General features: G+C 38.7%; 1 protein-coding gene and 1 long non-coding RNA gene across 4 annotated transcripts; one reads left to right on the plus strand and one right to left on the minus strand.

The window, feature by feature from the left end:
- Window positions 1–2,854: 2,854 nt before the first annotated feature.
- LOC122559641 (BH3-interacting domain death agonist-like) lies at window positions 2,855–19,012 on the minus strand. Of its 3 annotated transcripts, none has more exons than XM_043709448.1 (5): window positions 18,692–19,012; window positions 18,116–18,361; window positions 14,217–14,356; window positions 9,174–9,395; window positions 2,855–3,235 (listed from the first exon to the last, which is right to left on the minus strand). In XM_043709448.1, exons 2-5 carry the CDS (start codon window positions 18,333–18,335, stop codon window positions 3,221–3,223), a joined length of 597 nt encoding a protein of 198 aa, XP_043565383.1. In that variant the 5' UTR covers window positions 18,336–18,361; window positions 18,692–19,012; the 3' UTR covers window positions 2,855–3,220. The 3 variants fall into 3 exon arrangements, with proteins under 3 accessions (XP_043565383.1, XP_043565385.1, XP_043565384.1); XM_043709450.1 differs by lacking the exon at window positions 18,692–19,012 and adding an exon at window positions 18,508–18,639; XM_043709449.1 differs by lacking the exon at window positions 18,692–19,012 and adding an exon at window positions 18,504–18,639.
- LOC122559642 lies at window positions 4,656–12,562 on the plus strand. The gene is made up of 3 exons (XR_006314487.1): window positions 4,656–4,780; window positions 10,720–10,840; window positions 12,525–12,562. It is a non-coding gene; the product is annotated as an uncharacterized LOC122559642 (long non-coding RNA).
- Window positions 19,013–21,279: the final 2,267 nt, after the last annotated feature.

Genomic DNA, 21,279 nt, shown 5'->3' on the forward strand with positions numbered 1-21,279 from the left:
GCATTTTGGGATTTTATGATGATATTGCGGAGCCATTACTGGTTATTAAATACAAACTCTGTAAAAGCTTCCCTAATATTACCTTTTACTTGCTTGCTGTTCTTACAGACCGCTCCACTGTCAATTCTAACTAATCAGATCTTGTCTTATTTGAATTTGAATCACAACTCTGAAAAGAAAGCATCATTAATTCAAAAACTAATAAGTCAGTTTAAATGCAACCTTATGGTAACATCTCAGCCTCAGGTACAGAATGATTCAGTACTTAAAAAGCAGGAGTCTGCTCTGAGCTTAGAAATTATTCTAATCCTAAAACTGAAGAGATTCTAGCATATTTTATGGTCAAAACTTTGCCCTCCTTGCTAAGAAGCCATTTTGTAAAATAACTGTATCAGACATGTGAGCTGTGCAAGGTTACCTGATGAACTCTCCAATTAGCTTAGACTGGTTCCTCTATGATGGGAGTTCATCTCACTAGCAGGTGCCTAACTCTGCTGAGTATGTTTTTCCCACCTGATGAATGGCTTAGGAGTGATTAGTCAAGTGTACACAGACATGTCAATTAACTTTTCTTTACGAATTATTGTCTTTCACTATTACCTGTCTAATTAAGAACATGCAAATTTAAAAAAACTTTTGTACAAAGGTAGCTACTTTGTATCAGTATATCGAAGTAGCCCGCTGGGGCACTTGAAGAGCTGGTACCCTAGTCTCCTAGGCTATTAGAACCTAGTTAGTTTAGCTTAATGGTATCAATGTTATGTTGTAGCAGTGATGCTATTGGTAAATAAAGGGGATGACTAAAATTAAACTAATGTCTGTCAGAAGTTTTTTTTTTCCAGACTTCCAAAGAGTATGATCTCCGGGATGAACCAAGAGAGAGGCTTACAGGTCTGAGTCCACAAGGGATTCCCTGGGCTGTCTCAAATCTCTCCTTTTAACACATTTAAACAACTATTCACACCTCTAAGCCCCCACCGCCCTTTCTCTTAACTGCTTACTATCTATCAATCCTTCCTGCCAATCTTCTTTCCCACCTTCCACCTATTGTACTCTACGCTACCTTCTTTCCCTCCCCTCCCCCCCCCCCCCCAGTTATCTCTCCACCCTGGAGGATCCCTGCTTTCGGTCCTGATGAAGAGCTTTTGCCCGAAACATCGATTTATTTTTTTTTCTGCTCCTCGGATGCTGCCTGACCTGCTGTTCTTTTCTAATTTTCAAAATGTTTGCATTCTTCTAGCCCTGATGTTGGATTGTCTTATTGGTTCACAGCTAAACAATAAATTGAAATTCAATTAGGTTTTATTCTGTGGCTTAATTTAAACTGGTTAAATTTGAATTGTTGTCAAAACCGCATCAAAATTCAGGTATCCATTTCACAACCAACTGTTACATATTTTCAATTTTCCAGTACACTCTACCATCTAGTCATGTACGCAGGTGCTTGTAAGCTCTCAGTTCAGAACAGTATTCTCTCTCTCAAAGGTACAATGCATGTCTTCAAATTCGTAACATTGCTTGCATTTCATTGTTGCTGGGTCAACTGAAACTGCTAAATGGGTTGCTGGGTGTATAAAACCATTTTAGACTAGCAGATCAAGAAGACAGGTCATCACCAGCACCTTGGAGAAATAGATAGGCAACAAATGCCAGCATTCCAACAATTTTTAAAAAATCAATTTCAAAGCTATTTCTGAAGTATTAGTGTACACTCCATTCTTCCCAGTAACTGCTTGTTGCCTGCTATTAATTTGACTGCAGCGAATGAAGTGAAAAGAGCCTAGGTGACCTGTAATGTGAACCTGGACTAATGACTGTCATGTAAGCTCTCCAGCCAAACAATCTGCAATTTTCTTATTCAATTGATGTGTCCATACAGCTTGTTTCTATATATGTTTGCCCAGCATGTTATACTGCAGGGTTACTGCTGTAGAATAATTCCTGAGTTAAACAGCAAGGGTCATTTGTTTACTTTGACACTTGAAGGATGTGAGCTATTCGGTTGAATACTGGGGTGGGAAGAAACAATCCATACAAGTAGCATAGGCTTCGCTAGGTACTTTAAATTACTTGATAGAAGTTCCTTGCTAAAAAGAAATGAAGTTTATCCTCCAATTATCCAGTCAAATTCAAGATTGAAATTAGCAATCTCAAATTTATACTCCCCTGGAGAAGGTACATTGATTGGTGCAGTCATTGCTGTCGAGAAAATAAGAGAGGGGGGGGGGGGGGGAGACTGTGAGCTTCCCATGCTTCTGGGTAATTCAATTTTTTTTAAAAAGGTAAGGCTTGAACATCTTTTATTTGCAGAAATCAAGGCCTCTGTCACTTACTGCAGATATGGATGAGCCAAGTTCTAAAGTTGGATCGATTTACTAAATTTATTAATAGCTACATTAACACAGGATTGGGCAGCACTTGCTGAACAATTGCACTATCACCTAAATTCCAACTCTACCTTTCCTCCACCACCAACCTGACCTCCACAGCTGACTAATTTGGCATTAAAATGAGCGTGGTGTTCTGACAAACTACTGTCTACGTTACTGCACCTGCTATTAAGAACAAGGTAATTTTGATAGCTATGATGTGTTTGGGGGTGTGATTAGGTAGTGGAAAATGCACAATGCAAGTTTTTTTAAATGAAAAAAATTGTGGTAGAATAGTTTTCTTTATTGAAAGAAAAACAGATGAAAGCTTAAGGAAATATGATTATTTTGTTTTTAACTCTTGATTTGAAATTTATTTTAAAATCGAGTAAACAGACCAGAAGTAATGTACACATTTAAATGTTGTAATTCTTTAAATTCAGTTAATTTTCCCATGTAAATTATAAATTTAAAAACACAGTAAATTTAACACCATCTTTTTTATTCTAGACATAAGCAATATCCTTAGTATTTGTAATCATATTGTCATGAATTTAGAAATTGCAATCATCAAAACGTATTTGAATACAGAACTGAATGCATTCAGAAAGACCACAAGAATTTCATTGCATTTGGGAGCATTTTTTTAGTGACACCTCAATTAGATATCTACTTTTAAATCCATTCCGTTTTCAGTTAGGGTCGTTAAAACTAGATTTGTTATTTCATATTATAAAGCAAAAGTACTGAAAAGATTCTTAAAATGGCTTCCATGTAACCCGGTTTTACAAGAATATAAATGAAATCGGCTAAACTTGTATCGAAAGTATTTCTGTTACTTGCTTGTAGTCTCAATGTATATTTTGCTGTGAAAGGAAAGCAAATCACAGTAAGCTTGTGGTAAAACTGTAATATTATGACCAACTGTAAATGATTTTAATACCTTAATCTCTATAATTCAAACATTTCAGTGAAATTTATGGATAATTGTTGGCCATTTTCTATAAAACTGGAGTCAAGATTAAAATATTAATGTAGAAACCTAATTGTACAGAAATGACATGTAGTATTTTCTGAAAAGATTAATTAGAAATGTTATTACACACCTCTGCAGCGAGTGAGACTCAAACCCAAGCCTCCTGGTTCAAAATTAGGAACACTACTATTGCACCACACGAGGCCCTAGGACTTGGAGTCATAGAGCATGGAAACAGACCCTTCAGTCCAACTCGTCATGCCAGTCCCTCTTAAACCCTTCCTATTCATATACCCATCCAGATGCCTTTTAAATGTTGTAACTGTAGCAGCCTCCATCACTTGCTCTAGCAGTTCACTCCATACATGCACAACAGGAACATTACATCAACAGCTCTCTTTGGAGAAAATTTCATTCTGATTGGTGACCAGGTGAAATGTAGCTGGAAGAGTAATTATCAAAGCAATCTTCTATGCACTGCTCAGTTATTCATTTATTTACTAGGTTATTTTCCTAGAGCTGAAGTTATGAAATTGGCAAGTTAGTGGAGCTAATAGGGAATGAGGGCAATTAAAAAGTAAACAAAATGGAGCTCTTAATCTTTGCAAGCCTTTTATTCCACCAATAAAGATCATTTAAACTTGTCAGCCTCCGTTTTAAAAACAACGTTGTGTGATCAATGGCATACAACAATTAACATGAGTTAGTATCATGCTTAACACCTCTGCTACTGCAATGTTTCTAGAATACTGCTATCATTCAACTGAAATATTTGCATCAATTATAGTCACCTTTTTAAAAAAAGCCAAAGTACTATTTTAAGAAGTGTTTCGGAATTCTGGTCTCCCTGACAAGTTGTTTTATTTTTCAACCAATGCTACTTTGTTATCTTGGGGTAGCAGGCCATTTGATACCTTGGGCCTATTCCTCTATTTCAATAAGATTAATGACCAATCTGGTTTTGGTCTTAATTCTACTTTCCTGGTGCTTTAATGACTCCCCTGTAGATTTTAAAAACTACTGCCGATGACCCAACTTGGCCGACGCTGGGCAGGAATATTGTGGGAAAAAAAAACAATTTAAAAAGAGAGACCTCTTATTTTAAACATGTGTCTGAACTTGATGATTTCCCAGAAGAGTGAGTATCCTTTCAGCGTCTACCCTGTCAATCCCCCTCATAATCTTGTATATAGAATGGAGAGGTGTTCTTCTTAAAACTCCAATGAATGCGATGGCAGCCAGGTATCAGACTAGTGAATCTTCTCTAAACTGCTTCCAATGCAAATAAAATCTGTCCTTGGTTTTAAAAGACCAAGACTTGCTTACTACAGATTTTGTTTTGTACAGATTAACTGCTGAAACCTCTGCCAACTGTGACTATACTCATGACTAAATTGCACTGAGGATATATCTCATGGCCTAAGGATGTTCCAAAGTGAGTTCTTGCTTTAAATGAATTTTGTTTTACTGTCATTTAATTGTTCAAGTATGAATTGGTATAGAAATAATAGAGCTATCACCTGACCATTTAAAGTTGAGCTCATTGCCATTCTGTACCATAATCCCCAGTGGTTAACATTGCGGCACACAGGTAAGAAAATAAGGTGCTATGTTCTCCTACAGTGCAACTGCAGGTATCCTTGCAGGTAAAGTATCTCTTCTGGACTGCACCAAATGGAAAACATCCCTCGCCAAGTAATTGCAACAATACCAACCGAGTTCTAGGCAGATAGGCAAAAAGGAATATAATGCAGATCTGGTCTAATAACTGAGCGTGATAATCACAGTACCATTCAATACAAGAACAGATTGCTTACCCATCACTGCTAATTCTAGTAAGACCATAAGAAACAGGGACAGGAGTAGGTCATTTGGCCCCTTGAGCCTTCAATAGAATCATGGCAGATTTGATATTCCCCAAGACCCCTTTCTCCGTAATCCTTGATTCTCCTAATGAAATGAATTTATCTATCTCAGCTTTAAATGTACACAAGGACTTGGCCCCCACAACTCAAAGAGACAAGAAATTTGTCCCCATCTCTGTATTAAATAGGTGCCCCTTAATTCTGAGACTAGACTCTCCCATAAGGACAATCATCCTCTCAGCAATTACCCTGTCAAGCCCCTTAAGAAGCTGAAAATGTGTTGCTGGGAAAGCACAACAGGTCAGGCAGCATCCAAGGAACAGGAGAATCGACGTTTCGGCCATAAGCAATTCCTGATGAAGGGTTTATGCCTGAAACGTCGATTCTCCTGTTCCTTGGATGCTGCCTGACTTGCTGTGCTTTACCAGCAACACATTTTCAGCTCTGATCTCCAGCATCTGCAGACCTCACTTTCTCCTCGAAGAAGCCCCTTAAGAAGCCCATGATTCAATGAGGACACTTCTCATCTTTCTAAATTAACACCATAAGACAGAAGCAAAAATTAGGCCATACAGCCCATTAAGTCTGCTCCACCATTCAATCACAGTTGATATGTTTCTTAACCCCATTCTCCTACTTCCTCCCTGTAAACTTTTGATACTCAGAACCTATCTATTTCAGTCTTAAATATACTCAATGACCTGGCCTCCAAGCCTTCTGAGGCAATGAATTCCATAGATTCACCACTGTCTGGCTGAAGATGGTTTTTTTCCTTTTATGTCTGTTCTAAAAGGTCTTCCCTTTTACTTTAAGGCTATGCCCTCTGGTCCTAGTCTCTCCTACCAATGGAAATATCTTCCCAACATCTACTCTGTCCAGGACTTTCCGTATTCTAGGAAAAAGTGAGAACTGCAGATGCTGGAGATCAGAGTTGAACAGTGTGGTGCTGGAAAAGCACAGCAGGTCAGGCAGCATCCGAAGAGCAGGAGAATCGCGTTTTGGGCATTAGCCTTCCTGATGAAGGGCTTTTGCCTGAAATGTCGACTCTCCTGCTCTTCAGATGCTGCCTGACCCACTGTGCTTTTCCAGCACCATACTCTTCATTCCATATTCTGTAAGTTTCAATTAGATCACCCCCTGCAATCCTTCAAAACTCAACTATAAATCCAGAGTTCTCAAATGTTCCTCATATGTTAAGCTTTTCATTCCTGGGACCATTCTTATTAGGGAGAAAGTGAGGACTGCAGATGCTGGAGATCAGAGCTGAAAATGTGTTGCTGGAAAAGCGCAGCAAGTCAGGCAGTATCCAAGGAACAGGAAAATCGACGTTTCTGGCATAAGCCCTTCTTCAGGAATGAGGAAAGTGTGTCCAGCAGGCTAAGATAAAAGGTAGGGAGGAGGGACTTGGGGGAGGGGTGTTGGAATTGCGATAGGTGGAGGGAGGTCAAGGTGAGGGTGATAGGCCGGAGTGGGGTTGGGGGCGGAGAGGTCAGGAAGAAGATTGCAGGTTAGGAAGGCCCTTGATCTCTCTACCCTTGCACTGGGCGGATATGGAAGTGTCCCTTGGGGCCTTGGAGGGAAGTAAGGGGGGAGGTGTGGGCGCAGGTTTTGCATTTCTTGCGGTTGCAGGGGAAGGTGCCGGGAGTGGAGGTTGGGTTGGTGGGGGGTGTATGATCTCAACAAAATAAAGGCAAAACTATCACATTAACGATTTTCCAATCCTCTGGGACCCTTCCTGATTCTAGCGATTCCTGAAAGATCACCATTAATGCCTCCACTACCTCTTTAGCTATCTCCATTAGAACTCTGGGGTGGAGTCCATCTGGTCCAGGTGATTTATCCACCTTCAGCTCATTCAGTTTTTCTAGCATCTTCTCCTTGGTGATGGCCACCATACTCAGCTCTGCCCTTTCACTCTCTTGAATTTTTGAGATCTTACTCATGTCTTCCATTGTGAAGACTGACGCGAAGTAATTATTCGGTTCCTCAGCCATTTTCTTGTTCTCCACAACTATCTCTCCACTGCCATTTACCAGTGGCCCAGTGTCCACTTTTGCCTCTCTTTTGCCCTTTTATATATTTAAAGAAACTCCTATTGTTCCTTTATATTACTGGCTATTTATTCTTCACCCTCCCTTATTTTTTTTTATTATTGCCCACTGTTAGTCTTTGTAAGCTTCTAAATCCTCTGGTTTCTCACTGCCCTTCGCCACATTATATGCTTTCTCTTTTGCTTTTATGCTATCCCTGACTTCCCTAGTCAGCCATGTTTGCCTCATCCTCCCTGTACTATGCTGCTTTTTCCTCAGGACGAATCTCTGCTGTGTTCCCTGAATTACTCTTAGAAACTCCTGCCACTGCTATTCCACTGTCTTTCCCGTTAGGCTTCTCTCTCAGTCAATTCTATCCAGCTCCTCCCTCATGCCTCTGTAGTTGCCTTCATTCAGCTGTCATACTATTACCTTCTATGTTTTCCCTCTCAAATTGCAGAGTAAATTCAATCATATTATGATCACTGCCCCCTAAGGGTTCCTTCACCTTAAGCTCGCTTATCAAGTCTGCCTCATTGCACAATACTAAATCCAGTATTGCCCATTCCCTTGTGGGCTCCACTACAAGCTGCTCCAAAATTCCATCTCGTAGACATTCCACAAATTCCTTGTCTTGCAATCCACTACCAACCGGAGTTTCCCAGCCTGAAATTCCAGTGAGAAGAGTCCTAAACTATTTAACCTTTGCTCATAAGACAATCCCTCCATCCATGGAGCATCCTAGTGATTATTCTCTAAGCTGCCTCTCATGAAATGATATCTTTAGTTAAATAAGGGGACCAAAGCTACTAATAGTGCTCCTGATATGGCCTCACCAGGATATTGTACAGTTGCAGCAAGACTTCCCTACTCCTACTTAAAATAAGAGCCAAAATTCCATTAGATATCCTGATTACCTACTGCACCTGGGTGCTGGCTGTGTTTTGTGCACAAGTAGCCACAAGTCCACTTGTGTTGCTGCTTTATGCAGCTTTTCTCTATTTAAATAATAGTTCTTTTGTTCTCCCTTCCAAAATGAACAACTTCCCACATATACTGCATTTGCTAACTTTCCCACTTATCATATCAATATCTCTCTGGAAACTATGTATTTGTCTCTTAACCTGCCTTTCCACCTATTTTTGTGCAATCTGCACATTCGGCCACAGTATATTTGCCTTCTTCCAAGTCATTAGTATATTTTGTAAACCATTGTGGTCCCATCACTAATCTCCATAGAACCCTCTGGTAACAGGTCGACAACCTGAAAATGAACCCCTTATCCCCACCTGTCCATCAGCCTATTCAACTTCAATAGTTGGGTTTGGCTCCATTTAACTTCTCTATTCCTCTACCATCGGGATTATGCTATTTTGCTTGACAACATGAGAATCAGCTGTTTTAAGTCCTAAGGTGTCAACACTGCTTCATCTATTTCCCAACTTGTTTCTCACCCAGCTATATCCCATTTGTACCAATAGGATATCCCAGCCAAGTATTCTATTAACTTGACTTTGCATAAGACATCCAAGGAACAAACACTAGACTTTTACATGTTCCTAGGGAAGGTCCTCGACTTGAAAAGTTATCTATTTCTTTTTGCAAAGTTACTGCCAGATCTGAATATTCCCACATTATCTTTCATTTCAGATTTTCACCCCCGACACCAATTTGCTTTTGCATTAGTCCTTCCTCTCTCTTCCTCATAACAGCCGAGCTAAAAATGTTCTGGCAACTAAATTTACATTTAGTAATCTAGTGGATCACTTAATGACCTTCTGGCCCATCTGGTTTTCCATTCTTGCATTATGTTGCACCATTACTTCAGTTTTTATTCGCAAATTCAGTAAAATTAAACTGAGTTCTTAATTTTTTTTTTACTGCCATATCAATCCATGGTGTATCACTAAGCACATTTTAAAAAAAGACCTACCCATCCTCCAGTATTCTGAATATAATTTTGGAGTGTATTGCTGATGTACTGGACAGTGGTTCTGAAGATGCGTGGAAGCAATAGAGGTTTCTCTACTACAGTTTTTTTGAACAGCATCATGGCCAATAATAGGAAGACTTTCTCCTGGGGCATATCTCGGGTAATGCCATTTCTTTGAGTGGTTAAATTGGCAATCATGGAAGACATAATTCTGGTTCCATCCTGAGATATTAAAAAAGAAAAATAAATGATTATATTGACAAGATTTACATCCAGTCATTAGGAATTAATTTTATATATACAATTTATATAAACAAATGCAAACCTGTACAAAACAAATGCCTATTACTAAAATTGAAATAAGTCACAGTAAAAATCAGTCTCCGAGCATTTAAGCATGAATCAAACCAAAACAAGGAAGTTGTTCAGGCTGTTTCCTTTTTTATTTTAACATTATCTCACTATAATTAGAATGGAAGATACCCATTCGGTGAACAGATGGAGTAAATTCCATTTTGCATTTGCATTTATAACTGTAATCTTGTTTGGTTTTGTAGCAAACAAATCAGGGAAAAAAATATATCCCAACCTCAGAAGATGAGAAGTTAATATTTTTCTAAACTTGATGGTTGCTTCAGTCCACTTATATTTGAACCACATGGGTATAAAAGATTACAGAGTCATAATTTGCTGCACATGTGGATCTGATAGTGTCTGCTATTAGTTAAACTTTCACTTGCTATTTAATCATAGTAATACTTTGAATCACAAGTTGTTGTAAGTATAGATTGACAACAGTGCACAAGAGAAGAATCACTTTAAAGATAGTGAAACAAAAGCACAAGAATTGAAAATAAAGTATAAATATCAAATCAGGTACTGGAAGAACTTAAAAATGAGAAAACTGAGGAAAGAATACAAAGGAAAATTACAAGTGCTAATTTTAAATGAATGAAACGACTTTGAATAGTTCATTTTTGAAGGCAGAAAGGTTCATTGACAGTAATTAACAATTAGCATATTGCTAAAAGACAGTCATTAAAGTTTAAATACACAAGCATTAACTGACACCAAATTGGCTATTCCAGTCACCCCAGACCAACTCTAATTTTGTTTCGCAAGTTTATTTTGTAACTACCATGCAAATATAGCACTTTCATGCCACTTATTGCATTTCAATACAAGCCAAAAGGTTGGATGCCATTTCTGATAAGCCAGCAAAAAGCAGAACTTGTCAAACAACTTATGAATTCCACATTTCATCTTGAATCTTTCCTTAGTGAAGTTACTGTCACATTGCACATTGCAGTATTCAGACACTAAATCACATCAAGAGAATTTCCTTTGCTTACAGAAGTTCCATTTCCAATCTAGGGAAAAGACATACAGGAGGTTTTTCATTCTGAAATTCTGTTTAGTCAAAATTAAACTGGTGCTTCAAAGTATTTAGAAAAGCAATGTCTCAGAGCTTTTTAATTTAAGCTCATATCACTTTGCAGCTGAAACATTTATGTTTTTAACTAACATTTCTACCATTCCTCTGAAGAAAAAAGTTAAAGAAAGACTAATATTTAACACCACTGTTGCAAGTGTTATGGACCAGACTGAATCCCCTCAAAATATACTAGGAAGGTATCCTAGACCTCAACTTTTTCTTATTTTTAAAGGTAAGTGTAAGACATTTCAATTGGTCAAACTAGCCTGAAGAAATATACAGTTTATTCTTGCACTATATAGTTAAAATAGAGACAAAATAAGAATTTTTAAGAAGGCTTAACTGTAACTATCGAAATACTTAACAAGATGTATGTTAACTATTACAGATTAGCTTTTCTAAGATAGTAACATCCTATAAACATCCTTTTATGGAGGCAAATTCTGTAAAATAGATTTACGCACATGCAGTGTTTCTCCAATCCAACAGCAAAGAACAAGACAAAGTTGGGAGAGAGAGGGAGAGAGAGGACTCTTGTTTTGTATAGCAGGGAGAGATGTATAGCAGCTTCCAAACCCCAACCACTACTGAAAGTTAAACTAAAATCCTGGTTCTGTAGGAACTTGCCCCCGTTCCTTCATACTGCTTCTTTTGTTCCAACTTTGGAAAAAAACCTGAAGACCTCACAAGCTGTTTATTGGCTGGGAACAGAATGCTCAGGACCTCTATCACAACCTCTCTTCATAAAACTAGGACCAAATACACCTCTTAAAAGCCATGGTATTGTCACATAAACTGTGGTGACGTTTCGATTTTGTGTAAAGGTTTACTCATGATACTAATTAAATAGATTACTGCAAAGTATAAATAAACATAAGGTGCTAAAGAATCTATTTTGCTCCTTTTCATGATGCAGCATACGTGACCATTTTCATCTTAACCTAATGGATAATTTTTCATTCAAGATTTAGATTTTTTTATATTTTTATCCTATTCCTATTAATTTATTCACTCAATTTTTTTGTTCTGCTGAAAATATACATCAAATTGTGTGTAAATTAAACTGCACAAATACAAATTTTGTAAGCAAAGAATTGAGAGCATATACATCCAGGCAGAATGCTCTTGATGGCACACCTATAAAGGTTGGCAAGGGTATTCGCCGTCATGCCACACTTTCTCAGCTGCCTGAGGAAGAAAAGACATCGCTAGGCCTTTGTAACCAGTGTGTCCACATGCATAGTCCAAGAAAGTTGTTGATGACCACTCCCAGAAGCCTGACACTCTCCACTCGTTCCACCTCTGTGCTGTTAATGTGTAAGGGGGCACGAGTAACATCCCACTGAAAGTCAATAATAAGCTCCTTGGTTTTGCCAGCATTGAGAGCTAGGTTGTTCTCAGTGCACCATTTTTCCAGGTCTTCCACCTCCCATCAATAGTCTGTTTCGTGCCATCTGAGATTCGACTGACTATAGTGGTGTCATAAATGAACTTGTAAATGGCATTAGTCTGGTATTTAGCAATGCAGTCTTGGGTATACAGTGAGTACAGTAGGGGGCTGAGTACGCACCCCAGGGGAGGTTCCAGTGTTGAGTGTTAGTGAGGATGAAATATTGTTCCCAATCTTCACTGATTGTAGCCTGTGGGTCAGGAAACTCAGGATCCAGTTGCAGAGAGTGGGACTTAGTCAAAGATCACTAAGTTTAGTAATCAGTCTCACAGGGATAATAGTGTTGAAGGCTGAACTGTAGTCAATGAATAGGATTCTTACATAGCTGTTCTTGGTGTCAAGCTGTTCTAGGGAGGAATGAAAGGCAAGTGATGTGGCATGAAGGGCTTTTGCCCAAAACGTCGATATTCCTGCTCCTCGGATGCTGCACCACTCTAATCTTGATTCTGATCTCCACTATCTGCAGTACTCACTTTCGCTCTGTATAACTATCTGGTATGGCAACTGTACCATTCAAGTTCACAGAGAGTGGTGAACTCGGCCCAGACAATCACAAAGGCCAACCTCCCATCGATAGAATCCATCTACCAGGCCTGCTGTCAAGGAAAGACTGCCAGCATTCTTAAAGATCCATCCCACCCTGGCAATGCTTTTCTGCAACTTCTACCATCAGAGAGAAGATACAGAAGCCTGAACACACGTACCAGCTGGTTTTAGAACAGTTTCTACCCTACTGTTGTTAGAATACTGAATGGACTCTCAAATTCTTAACATTCGCCTGTACCTGTGTTTTGGTTTTTGCTGCTGTTTATCTATTATTTACTTATCTATGCTAATTAACTCTGTGATCTGCCTGTATTGCTCACAAGACAAAGCTCTTCACTGTGCCTGGGTACACATGACAATAAATTCAATTCAATTCAATTCAAGTCTTTGATATGGAGGCAACAGTGTTTCAGGCAAAAATAAAAGCTTGCTAGACTTTTGAGATTTTAAAGAGAAAAGTTTAGGGAGAACGTAAAAGGTTTATGGAGAATAAGATAAAATTTCTTTACGACTCTGCTACAAATGTTGTGATGAACAGGTAAGGTAAAATCACCATAGTCTAAGAGGACCATAGAGCTGTTTTGTCATCAGAGTGAGACAACTGGTGGTTAGTTTAACCTAACAGTCACCTCAGGCAAAGGGTGAGATTGGAAAGGCAGGACCTTCGTGGTAACAGAACCTACAGTCTTGGCGTCACTCTGCATTGAAAATGAGCATCCAGCTAACTGAGCTAGCCAACCCCCATATCAGGGAAGTTGGAAAAGGCCACAGTTAGAGCAATAGAGGATTTATGGGGTTGGAGGGAAGGATTTGGGATTTAGTGGTGGTGGACAAAGACTACAGTATGTCAAATGTCTCCTGGTTTATTCTGACCCATTCACTCATCACTCCCATTCTCAGTGGCTCTCCCAACTTGTCAAGTTTAGAATTTGCACCCTCACATTTTGTTTCAATCATGAATGAAACGAGCTTGAAGCCAGTAGCAAAGGGAAAGAGAGTTTAGAAACTCCAGAACGATGATGTCACAGTGACAAACTGGGTTAAAACACCAAACCAAAATTAATAGAAATACGCAACATAGGAAGCTTTATGGATAATCATGATCTTCAGAAATCCATGGATTACTTGTACTTTTTGTATCAAAGGGACAGGGGAACGGCTGGTTGGAGAAAAAAAAAAGCTATCCTTTAGAGTTGTCCTAGTTCTCCAAGATCAGTTGGAGATGCAAGAGATCAGTTAGGCAAATTGACAGTTGCAGAATTGTCCTGAGAAATGAAAAGCCAAAAGATTAAAGTTATGAACTTACTAATGCTGAAAAACAAAAACATGGCAATGCCCCTACCAATACCGTAATTTGCCAACTAGTCAGCACTCTCCTTTCATAAAGTACAAATGTTGTTTTCCTTTAACATTGGTATTTCTTGTGAATTGTCCTGATGAATATAAAACAAAAAACTTTGACAAAATGTATCATTTTTTAAGTAATACTGAAGTTTTATACTACCTACCTCTTTGTTAATCTATTATTTTTGAAATGTTTTCCCCATATTCTTAAAAATATGGATGGAATCAACATTTTTCTAAAAGCTTAGTAACTAGATTGACAGCTTACCTCTTGGGGCTGCATCGTTTCATTTGCACGGATAAATTGTTCAATCGAGGCATGATTAATGATACTTTGATCCAACTCATCTCCCAACGCAACCAACTGTGCAGCTATAATTCTGTACAATTCTTCATCACCTCTATTTGCTGAAAATAAAGCAACAGGTAATTTGCACTAAACTTAGCTTCTACCATCTAAATGTTTTTTTCATCAAATTGATTGTCATATTTATATCTTCAGGTTTTTTTAGAGAATAAACACCTCCGTTCACGAGTGAAAAGCCGAAACTACTTCAGAATTTCCTCAAGAAATTTTGCTGAGATAGTTGCATTGATTTTCATCTTACAAAAGTCCCTAAATTCTAGAAAAGTCCCATCACAAATGTAATTTGCCTATACCAGAAAGGAGGGAGTCCAAGAGCAGGAAACTATAAATGATCACCATCTGCATAAGAAAATCCCAATGCAATCAAGCATTTTATTTTTGTGGAAGGAATGAGTAGGCATTAATAGGTCCTTTTTGGTTTGGCAAGAAATGGTGAATAGAATACCACATGGATCAGTGCCGTGGCCTCAATTATTTATAATCTACATTACTTGAATGAAGGGACTGTATGTGTGGTTGCTAAAATTTCTTGTTTAAGTAGGAAAGTTAGCTGCATAGAGGGCACAAGGAGTCTGCCAAAGGGCATAAATAGGTTAAGCAAGTGCACAACAATTGGAAAGATGATGTTTAAAGTGGAAAAATTTTAAATAGTTCACAGGAAGAATAGAAAAGCAGTGCATTTCTTAATTGGAAAGAGTTTGAAAAACTCTAAAGCACTGAGTGGGCATCTTGGTACATGAAACACAAAGTTTGATTGCAGATACAGCAAGTCATCAAAAAGGCAAGCAAAATATTGTCGTTTATTACAAGAGGAATAGTATCTAAAAATAAGTATTTTTGCTACAGTTGTATCAAATGTGGTGAGTACAGTCTACAGCTTTGGTCAACTTATTTAATTGTATGAGAAGCAGAGGGTTAAAAGTTCACTTACCAAATTACTCCTGGGAAGAAGGGGTTAACCTTTGAGGAAGGATTAGACATATAGGGCCTGCAACTATTTGGGTTTGGAAGAATAAGATCACACCTCAATACAACAGACAAAATCCTGAGGGGACAGGAAAGGTAGATGCAGACTGGAACAGTTGGGGGCAGTGTAAAGATAAGGGGTCTCCCTGTTAAAGACAGAGGTGAGAACAAATGCAGTTTTTTTTCCCAGCAAGAAGTGGCAGCAGTCATTGAATACCTTTTAGGTAGGTTAGACTCTTAACAAAATGTTCAAAGGATACTGGAGATAGACAAGAAAGTGGATTTGATGCTATAATCAGATCAGCGAAATCTTATATTTGACAGAGCAGGATCAACAGGCTGAATGGCCTACTCTCCCTCCTAATTTGGATGTTTTTCATGTGCCTTCATATTGTTTGAGATGTGTTCAGCCTCGTGGCTATTTTTTGGCACCGCTTTAACATCTTTCTGTTACTGGCAATCAGAAATCGATACAGCACTTGCGGTATGATGTCAGCACAGTATCACACAAATTGATTACAACTTCATTTGACTTGTATTCCATGGTTTTGGCTATGTAGTTCAGTATTTTATTAGCTTTCTGTACTATACTGGCTGGACATGGCATGTGTCTACTTGTTTCTTCCCTCTTCATCTTTTGCTGTGTAAAAGAATATGCATGTCGCTCATTTTCCTTTCTAGATGCAATATATTACATTTGTCTGATTGGCCAAATTTTGTTTAACCTTGTTCTATAATTTTTCAATTTCCTGCTTTGATATCACCCCTTGAATGATGATGTCTCCAACCTGACTGAATGACAGTGAGTTTCTGAATCACTTACCAATGTCAATTAAAAACATACCAAGTGCACGTCACTCAGTTCTTTTCATACCACACACCTTTGTTATTTTCTATCCTTCTAAAATTTCTTATCCATGACCAAGTTTACCCTGAATTTCTAGAACCTTGCACTTAATCAGTCAGACATTAATCTGCATCTTTATCAAATGTCTTTGGGAAATCTTAGTACACAATGTATAAAAGATTTAACATAGTCCATTTGGTTGTCACGTCCTCTAGAAATTGAGGTGTTTATTTGAACAAGCCTTCTAAACCCGTGCTGACTGGTTTTCTGGGTTGTTGATCCTCAAGTAAGCTATTATATGACTGAATAATCATTCTTTCTAGAGAAGAGCATTACATTAGCTTGCTTCTAGCCTACTGTGTTAGTACCCCTGTGACCACTGACTTCCTCATGAAAATTATTAATGCTTCATAAATCTCTTCTCTCATATCATTTCAAGTCTCTATGAAAATATGATCTGTTGGGGGAGGGGGGCAGGAATGATGACTCAGTGGTTAGCACTGCTGCCTCACAACACTTGGGGCATGGGTTCAATTCCAGCCTACGGTTACTGTCTGTGTGGAGTTTGTACATTCTCCTCAGATCTGTGTAGGTTTCTGCCAGATGCTCCAGTTTCCTCCTCAGTCCAAAGATCTGCAGGTAGGTGGACTGGCCATGGTAAATTGTTCTGTAGCGTACAAGAATGTGCACTCTCAGTGGATTAGCCACAATAAATGCAGGGTTACCGGATTTGGTGAGATGCTCTTTGAAGCCTTAGTGCAGACTCAATGGCTGAATAGCCTCTTGCCACATTGTGGGGATTTTATAATCTAATTTGGGATTTCTTTGAAAATGGGAAACCCGGCGTGTTGAGAACAAAGGTTCTTGTTCATTAGCACTTTACAAATGGATAATTATAATGTTCAGATGTTGGGTAAGAATAGCATCAGGCTCAATTGTGATTTACTGCCAGTTAAATCTCCTGGGGTTATTTTGACATAATCTCTGAAACAAAGCAATGATGTAATATTCTTAATCAGAGAAGGGAATATCACGTGCTGCCAGTCTATGAGAAAGTGATTATTGTTGAAATTGTAAAAGACTATCTTATCTTGTACTCCAATCCCCTTGCAGTAAAGGCAATTTATCTTTCTAATTGCCTGTTGTATTGGCATGCTAACCTTCAGAGATCCTTGTACAAATGCATCGAGAAATACAGTGAAAAACTAAATTCCAAAAGGCAGCATGATGAAAAGGGCAGGCACATAGAAAGACATTAATGTGGGGGTAGGTTCAAGATTCTCAGTCTTGCAAACCTTAGTGCCTTCTAATGGAGTATAGAATGTAGACTATGAAGATGGAATGCTATCTGATGTAACACATTCATGCCTGATACTACAACCATAGTAGTTAACTGCTAAAGATACACTACAATAATAATGTTGTTGATGCTGGGAATCTGAAATAAGAACTGAAAATGCTAGACACACTCGGAAGGTGATGCAACCCCTCTAGACAAAAAAGCAGAATTAACACTTTGAGTTTCTGAGTTTTTGTCAGAACTTGTAGGGATCAAACAGTAAGTGCAGAAGCTGGGAAAGAAGTGAGAGATTATCTTGTTAATAGAATCATAGAATCCCTGTGCAGAAAGAGGCCTTTCAGTCTATCGTGTCTGCACCACGCTCTGAAAAGCATCCCACTGGACCCAGCTTCCCACCATATCCCCATAACCCCACATTTACCATGGATAACCCACCTCGCCTGCACATCTCCTTGGACACTACCGGGCAATTTACCATGGCCAATTTACCTAACCTGCACATCTTTGGACTATGGAAGAAAAAAATGCTAACTATGATGAAGACACACTGGAAGCACTGATATGGAAGGCTGCACTGTCAGGGCAGATGTGAAAAGTTGGTAGGAAATGTGAGTAAGGCTCCTTAGAGGAAGCATGGTTGGAAGATATGTAGCCAAGGTTAACTGTGGGAATAAGTGAGCTTAGTACCTTGTTCCACATATGAACGAAAGACTGCCCGCTGAGGTACTGAAGGACAGTGCCCATCCGTCTGAATATCATCATCAAATCTGGATCCATTTCTCAGTTCACTTTCAAGTTTCTGAATTTCTTGTTGGTAGGTTCGATTTTCAACTTTATTTTCTTGAAGAAACTTCAACAAAATATGTTGGGTCTGTTCGTCAAAGGAAGCATCAGCGTCCCAAGACATATCCGTAATGTACCTTCCCTTCTGCCCTGCAATTTAAACATAAATGACATGTAATGTTTTAGTGACAAGACCAATTAAGACACAGCAATTCCAGCTTAGTTGAGACAAAGTTTTGTGGAGTACACGTAAGAGCTGATTCTTGATTCCAGAAAAGATGAATAAACTTACATACGTGATTCACACAGTTTTAAGTGTTAAATTGAGGAAATGCAGGGACCGGAAGCACAAACGGATTTTTATTCTCTCTAAAACGCTTTAAAAGTCCCCAACATTTCGCAAAACAAATTGTGTGAAGAAAATTTCTTCAGTAGTTCAAACCTATCCCCGATGCCAGTAGCGACAATTCAATTACTCACTCTGATCAGAGGCTCCAGCTTCACTTTCGCTCAGACTTTGCCGAATCCGGTTCAAGTTGCTGCTGGGAAATGCAAAATACACAAATTCCCTCCCTTTTCCGCAACCCTCTCATAACGTACTCGTGTTAAAACACGCCCTTTGATGTGTTCCCGCTGCTTATAGCCCAAACTGACGAAGACCCACGAATGTGCTCCTTCTGCCCGAAGTAGTGGCGCCAAAATGTATCAATAATGAATGTACGCTCTAGGAAACCGCAACATAAATGGATACAACGCCTGGAGACACCATCACGCCCCGCACTCTGAGTGGAAAACGACAAGCACCCGTCCAGCAGATTGGGGTCCCTCCCCTTAGTGCTGCTCCAATTGTGAAAGCTATATTTGATTCTGCAACAGAATCAGAAGGTGCCGGAGAAACTCAACAGGTCTGGCAGCATCTGCTGAGAGAAAAACACTTCACATTTCGAATCTAGTGACCCTTCTCAGGACTGAAAGCAGCTTTTATTATTTACAAAAAAATATTTTATTTATAAATTATCTATAACTAAGAGCAAGTACAACACAGGTCAGAATGGATTTTGCAGAACAGACAGTGGACTCTTGACATTCCTCGTTACAGCATCAATCCAATTGCAACAAGAGGGTATTTTCTAATCATGAAGAGAAACTATTTACATTCCCATTAAAGCCACGAGGATATCTTGAAACTTGACAGATCCTAATTATATTTTGCCATAAAGACCTTAGGTGGTATTTGCACCGATGATAATGGGAAGGGGGGGGGGTGAGTTAATAGATGGAGAAGAGCCCAGAGAAAAAAAGAAGCAAAGGGATTGCTTGGACAAAGAAAAATGCCAACTGGATATGAATATTTAAAAATGGATTGGCTATCCTGGGAGCAACCCATCTAGAACTGGACATGGGATATGGGGTGGGTAACAAACATGAGAAAGATGGGATTGTACTATAGGCCCCTCGATAGTCAAATATATAGGGAGATCTCAATAAACATAAAAAGGCTTTAAAGGCGGATTTTAATTTTCCAACATTGACTGGGGCTACCATAGTGTTAAAGGTGGATGGTGAAGAATTTATCAAATGTGTTCAAGAAAAGTTTCTTTATCAATATGTGCTTTCTCACACTAGAGAAGGAGAAAAACTAGACTTTCTTCTAGTCAATATGGCAGGTGACTGAAGTAAAAGTGGAGGACAACTTTGGGTCTAGCGATCATAATTGTATTAGTTTCAAAATGGTTTTGGAAAAGGATAAGCTTTCCATTAAAGTTATAAATTGGAGTAAGGCAAATTTTAATGGTATAAGAACAAGAACTTTCATTAGTTGATTGGAGCAGATTGTTCTCAGGTAAAAGGACGTCTGTCAAGTGGAAGGCGTTCAACATTGTGATGACGAGAGCTCAGAAGCATTTTGTTGCCATTAGAGTGAAGTGTAAGGCTGGTAAGATTAAGGAACAATGGATGATTAAAGATATTGAAGTTCTAGTCAAGAATAACAGAAAATCTTATTTTAGATACAGACAACTTGGTTCAATTGAATCAGTTAATCAATATAAAGTGTGCATTAAGAAAGAAATCAGGAAAGCAAAGAGGGGATATGAGAGAGCATTGGCAGAGATGGTTAAGGATAATCCAAAGAGTGTTTACAAATACATTAACAGCAAGAGGGTAACTAAAGAGAGGATGTGACTTCTTAAAGAACAAGGAAGTTATTTTTGTGTTCAATCCCAGGAGATGGGAGAGATATTAAATGAATATTTTGCCTTAGCTTTTTACTGTGGAGAAAGAAATGGAGTCTAGAGAATGCAAAGAAATAAAACTTAATGTTTTAAAAACAGTTTGTATTACAGAAGAGGTAGTTCAGGAGGCCTTAGAGAATATAAAGGTGGATAAATCTCTGGGACATGATTTAATGTATCCCAAAACATTGTGGGAAGTAAGGGGGGAAATTGTGAAAGACCCTGCAGAAGTATTTCCATCATCAATAACTATTTGTGAGGTGCCTGATGACTGGAGGTGGCTAATGTTGTACCTTTTTTAAATACGGTTGTGAGGAGAAACTGGGGAACTATAGACCTGTGAGTTTGAATTTAGTTGAGGGTAATTTGATGGAGGTGATTATTAAAGTATTTATGGACTTTTAGAAAGGCTAAAAATGATTAGGGATAGTCAGCATGGTTTTGTATGAGGAAAATCATTTCTCACAAACCTGATTGTGTTTTTTTTTTGAGGAAGTTACCAAAAAGATGACAGAGCAGTCAATGTTGTTTATTTGGACTTTGGTAAAGCCTTTGACAAGGTTCCACATGATAGACTAATCAGTAAAGTTAGGTCACATGGGATTTGGGATGAGGTTGCCAATTGGATCCATAATTGTCTTAATGGCAGGAGACAGAGAATGGTGGAGGAGGGTTACTTTTCGGACTGGAAGCTTGTCACCAGCGGTGTTCCACAGGGATCAGTTTTGGGTCCTCTTTTGTTTGTCATTGATATAAATAATTTGGATGAGAATATAGAAGGCATGGCTAGTAAGTTTGTGGATGACATCAAAATTGGTGGCATAGTAGACAGTG

This window comes from Chiloscyllium plagiosum, chromosome 19 (genome assembly GCF_004010195.1).
Source record: "Chiloscyllium plagiosum isolate BGI_BamShark_2017 chromosome 19, ASM401019v2, whole genome shotgun sequence".
NCBI classification, from domain to species: domain Eukaryota; kingdom Metazoa; phylum Chordata; class Chondrichthyes; order Orectolobiformes; family Hemiscylliidae; genus Chiloscyllium; species Chiloscyllium plagiosum.